Genomic DNA, 2561 nt, shown 5'->3' with positions numbered 1-2561 from the left:
GTTGCTTCCTCCCCGCCTCTCCCCACCCCTGCCTGCCTGGGGCCAGGGAGGGCCTTCACAGGGCTTCCTTGCACTCCCGCTGGCCTTGCAGGTCCACCGCCAGGCCCCTGATGTCAGGGTGTGTGGCATATGCTAATGAGTTATGCTAATGAGTTCCCCTAGCTCTTTTTCTATGAAACGACCCCTGTGTGGCCCACCTGACTCCCACAGTCTTGCTTATTCATTCATTCATTCATTCACTTAATTCATATCCCACCTTTCTCCCCAACGGACACCCAAAGCAGCACAAACCATTCTCGTCTCCTCCATTTTATCATCACAACAGCCCTGTGAGGTAGGTTAGGCTGAGAGAGAGTGACTGGCCCTAGGTCACCCAGCGAGCTTCCACGGCATGAGTGGGGGTTTGAACCTCTGTCATTCAGATCCTGGTCTGCCACTCTTAACCACTAGAACCACTAGATCAGTGATGGCGAACCTTTTAGTGCCCAAACTGCGACCCAAAACCCACTTATTGATCGCAAAGTGCCAACACGGCAATTTAACCTGAATACTGAGGTTTTACTTTAGAAAAAACAACTCATACATTAACTTAAGATGACCCAAACAAAGTAAGGAAAGCAATCCCAAATGCTTTCATTTACTTAAAATTATTTGGCAGAGAATTCGACACTTTAATGAGGGTCTGGGCCTGGCTGGGGCGATGGCACACGTGCCCACAGAGAGGGCTCTGCGTGCCACCTCTGGCACCCGTGCCATAGGTTCGCCACCACTGCACTAGATTGATACCAGGGCCTGTTTGAGTCCAGTGGCGCCTTGAAGACCAACCAAGTTGAATTCTGGGTATAAGCTTTCGTCTGCATGTACGTAAGTGTGGACGTCTGCACGCAAAAGCTTATATCCAGAATTAGACCTGGTTGGTTTTCAAGGGGCCGCTGGATTCAGACTGAAGTACTGTCCTTAAGTGATGACAGAACCAATACACCAAGTGCTTGTGTTCTGTCTGCAGATGAATGTTAGTCAGTTGATGGGGCCATCCTTTGAACTACCCAGTGGTGTATAAGGTAATTAAAGACATGGAGGGGGGTTTGTGACCAATGCTCCCACTAAGCTATGGAGTCTTGTGAGCAAAAATTCTACTTTGGGAGTGGCTGGCATTCGAGTTGGGATCGAGCGATTGGGCTGCTGCATACATCAGTTTGCTCTGGAGCCCTCCTTCCTGAGCTAAGGCAAATATGTGTGAGCCTGAGGCTAAGAAACTGTGAGCTAGCTCACACTCACTCAGCTTAGAGGGAACACTGTGACCATGGCATTTAAATGCCCCTCCTGTACTCTGCCTGCTAGAGGCCTCACCTTCCGCACGAAAAACGTCATGCATGCATAAAAGGAACAGAGAACCAATTTTAAAAAACATTCTGTGTATGTGATCACTGTATCTCTCTCCGTTTGCTGATAAAACAAACCCCGCCAAACATCCTGTCAATCGCTTGACGTATTACTGTATTACTCTTTTGGCTCCAGCTGAGCAAGCAGTTTCCTTATCAGCGGGAAGAGATAACGGGGACGGCAGCTTTCCGGCTCCTGTTAGCCTCTTTACACCCATGTAATGTGACTCCTCTCCTCTCTCCACTTATCTTACAGGGCCTAAAGGGAGAAACGAGTTGACGGACGACACGTGAATCGTGTAATGAGACCTTGGCATCTGATATTTCTGTACTGCCACAAGAGAGGAGTTATCCCCCTGGCGCATTGGTTACGTTCAAGTTCTTCTCATGCGCAAACCTCTCTGATGGGTTTGATAGGGCTTACCTCATCGATGAGCCCTCCCGGGCTGAAGAGGCGGACCCTGCCGAGGACGTTGATGTGGAGGGTGTATCGGGTATGCGGGATCAGCAGCTGCACACATGGAAGCAAGGGTGGGGGAATGGGAGAACAGGGGGTGGAGGATTTCAGAGAAAGAGCGAGGAGCGGTGAGTCCATGGTAGGACAAAATATATCCCCCCCTTCTCCAGCCTCCTCCAAAGCGGGCCGGGGTCACCCAGCCCTTCATGGCAGGCAGAAGGCAGTGTGGCAGACAGGGCAGTTCTCCAAGTAGGAAATACAAATGCTGAGGGACACAGTGTTAGGAAGACGTACAAATATATATATATATCTGTGTACAGTAAATATATGTTTATAGTAGAACAACTTTATGCTTTATCCTTTTTCTTTTTATATTTTATATATGTTTATAGTAGAACAACTTTATGCATTATCCTTTATATTTTTCAGTAAAGGTAAAGGTTCCCTTGCTCAAAAGCCAGTCGAGTCCGACTCTAGGGTTGCAGTGCTCATCTCCGTTTCAAAGCCGAAGAGTCAGCGCTGTCCGAAGACGTTTCCATGGTCATGTGGCTGCCATGACTAGACGTCGAGGCACACGGAATGCTGTGACCTTCCCACCGAAGTGGTACCTATTTATCTCCTTGCAATTTCTTGCTTTCAAACTGCTAGGTTGGCAGGAGCTGGGACTAGAGACGGGAGCTCACTCCATCATGCGGCACCTCGGGTCTCGAACTGCTGAACGA

At 49.0% G+C, this 2561-nt stretch overlaps 1 protein-coding gene across 1 annotated transcript in view; it reads right to left on the bottom strand.

The window, feature by feature from the left end:
- Positions 1-2561, bottom strand: part of LOC107115224 (hydroperoxide isomerase ALOXE3-like) — a 33504-nt gene that overhangs the window by 9601 nt on the left and 21342 nt on the right. The window contains exon 9 of the mRNA XM_015416876.1: positions 1807-1893. Within this exon, the coding sequence (XP_015272362.1) occupies positions 1807-1893 (87 nt within the window). The remainder of the gene's footprint in view (positions 1-1806; positions 1894-2561) is intronic.

Source organism: Gekko japonicus, unplaced genomic scaffold, assembly GCF_001447785.1.
Source record: "Gekko japonicus isolate JY-2015 unplaced genomic scaffold, Gekko_japonicus_V1.1 scaffold3040, whole genome shotgun sequence".
Lineage (NCBI taxonomy): Eukaryota > Metazoa > Chordata > Lepidosauria > Squamata > Gekkonidae > Gekko > Gekko japonicus.
The sequence above is the reverse complement of the archived record's forward strand: the minus strand, read 5'-3'. Positions and strand labels throughout refer to the sequence as shown.